The following is a 1999-nucleotide window of genomic DNA, read 5'->3' as shown; positions in this document are numbered from 1 at the left end:
CCCTCCCTCTTTCCTCCCCTCTCCTCTCCTCCCAGGTGAAGATTTGGTTTCAGAATAAAAGATCCAAGATCAAGAAGATCATGAAGAACGGGGAGATGCCTCCGGAGCACAGCCCCAGCTCCAGCGACCCCATGGCCTGCAACTCTCCACAGTCGCCTGCGGTTTGGGAACCTCAGGGCTCGTCCCGCTCCCTCAGCCACCATGCCCACGCACACGCTCACCCTCCAAACTCCAACCCATCCCCTGCATCCAGCTACCTGGAGAGCTCCGCTTCCTGGTACCCCGCTGCCAACTCCATCAACTCCCACCTCCAACCCCACGGCTCCCTACAGCACCCGTTAGCGCTGGCCTCTGGGACAATTTATTAGGGCCCCCCCCTTTTTTTTTTTTTTTTTTTTGTTCCTTGGACTCCTGTGTTTTACTGTTAAGGAATAATAACGAAAGGAATGCATATGGGGGATTTTTAAAAGGGAAACGAAACAAACAAAAAGATTAAAATGTGTAAAGCTTGTGCATGTAACTTATTGCATTTCAAAGGAAACCCTTTTTTATACAATACGGACATTTTTTGGCTCAGCTGTGGACACTATCAATGGTGCCTTGAAATCTATGACCTCAACTTTTCCAGAGACTTTTTTTCAATGTTATTTTAACCCTGTAAATAATTGTAGATAGAGGAATTAAACTGTATATTCTGAATAAAATAAAATTATTTCGACCACGAGAAACGTTTCCAAATTGCCCCTTCTTCTATTAATAAGAGGGGAAAAAATAATAATGCCAATTTGCTTGCAGAGAGCGAGCGAGGAAAGAGGGACTATGAAGGGCCCGATCCTGGGCGCTCACATTCGGTGGCCGTGCCGCGCCGTGCCACCGCAGCCCGGGCGTGCTGGCAGGATCCGACCCTTGTAGGTCCCCACGGGCGAGCCGAGGGGCGGCGATGCTCCGTCCCCGCTGGAAAAGGGGCTTTTTGCAAGACCGCGTACGCCTTACCGCACAGTGATTTAAGCCGAAGGGAAAGCTGCCCATCCTAACGCTAGAAAGCAAATCTCTCGCCTTAAGCCGCCCTGGATCCTTTCCTGAGAGTAATTAGCGTCGAGAGCTGCACACTCCACAGCCCATCAGTCGCCCGTGTGCGCTCAGCTAATTATACAAATTACGTTTCCGTCAAAGGGAGCCACTAAATATGAGAAAAGGATAAAATGAGGGCCCCGCTCCCCTTGCTCCTGGTAAAAGCCTGCGGCGGCTCCGGCTGAAGGAGGGACTTTGCGGAGGTACTTCGGGGGTTTTTTTTCTCTCTCTACACGATTTAAGGAAAAAGCCGTGCGGCGGAGCCGCCACTAGCGCTTGCCGGTGCAGCGGGGAGGGGACGGGGGCACGGCTTCAGCGAGGTGGCCGGAGCGCTGCCCACGGGCGCGGAGTACCAGCGTGGCGGCACGCACCGAGCGTGGGCCCCTCTTCCAACAGAAACCCCGGGTTTTCCCCGGCAGCAACCGGCCCGCGGGGCCCCCGGCGGCACACGCTCCCGCGGGGGCCCCACCTCTCCCCGGCCGTCGTGGGGGGAGCGGGGAGCCGCGCTGGGAATTCACTGCCGTGCGGGGTAAGGCGACAGCAGTGGATGTGACAAAGGCGTCGCTTGAAGGATCCCCGAGATAAAAAGTTACCCCCTGTCACCCGAGGGTGGCGGGGAGAGCGCTGGCAGGGCCGGGAGAAGAGGCCTGAAAAGGCACGCTCCTGCCCTGGGGCGCACTTACCTGTCTCTAGTCTTCCTCTCCGCTGCCCTCCCCCTCCTTTCTTCTCCTCCGCTCCTGCCTGCCATGTTTTGCGCGTGTGCGTGAGTGTGCGTGTGAGTGTGCGTGTTCTTCTCCCCAAAGAAAGAAGCCCGGGGTTGCCGTTTTGTAACAGGTTTGGGGGTTGGTAAATGGCTTGCAGTACAATAGACCAGTTTGTTCGGTAAAGCTGCTCCCTGCACGCCGGCGAGGGGTGCGTGGGTGCCGGA

At 55.8% G+C, this 1999-nt stretch overlaps 1 protein-coding gene across 1 annotated transcript in view; it reads left to right on the top strand.

Moving 5' to 3' along the window:
• DLX5 (distal-less homeobox 5) overlaps window positions 1-721 on the top strand; it is a 2708-nt gene extending 1987 nt beyond the window's left edge. The window contains exon 2 of the mRNA XM_009286530.1: window positions 33-721. Within this exon, the coding sequence (XP_009284805.1) occupies window positions 33-368 (336 nt within the window). The 3' untranslated portion in view covers window positions 369-721. The remainder of the gene's footprint in view (window positions 1-32) is intronic.
• The last annotated feature ends 1278 nt before the right edge of the window (window positions 722-1999 follow it).

This window comes from Aptenodytes forsteri, unplaced genomic scaffold, assembly GCF_000699145.1.
Source record: "Aptenodytes forsteri isolate BGI_AS27 unplaced genomic scaffold, ASM69914v1 Scaffold55, whole genome shotgun sequence".
Lineage (NCBI taxonomy): Eukaryota > Metazoa > Chordata > Aves > Sphenisciformes > Spheniscidae > Aptenodytes > Aptenodytes forsteri.
The sequence above is the reverse complement of the archived record's forward strand: the minus strand, read 5'-3'. Positions and strand labels throughout refer to the sequence as shown.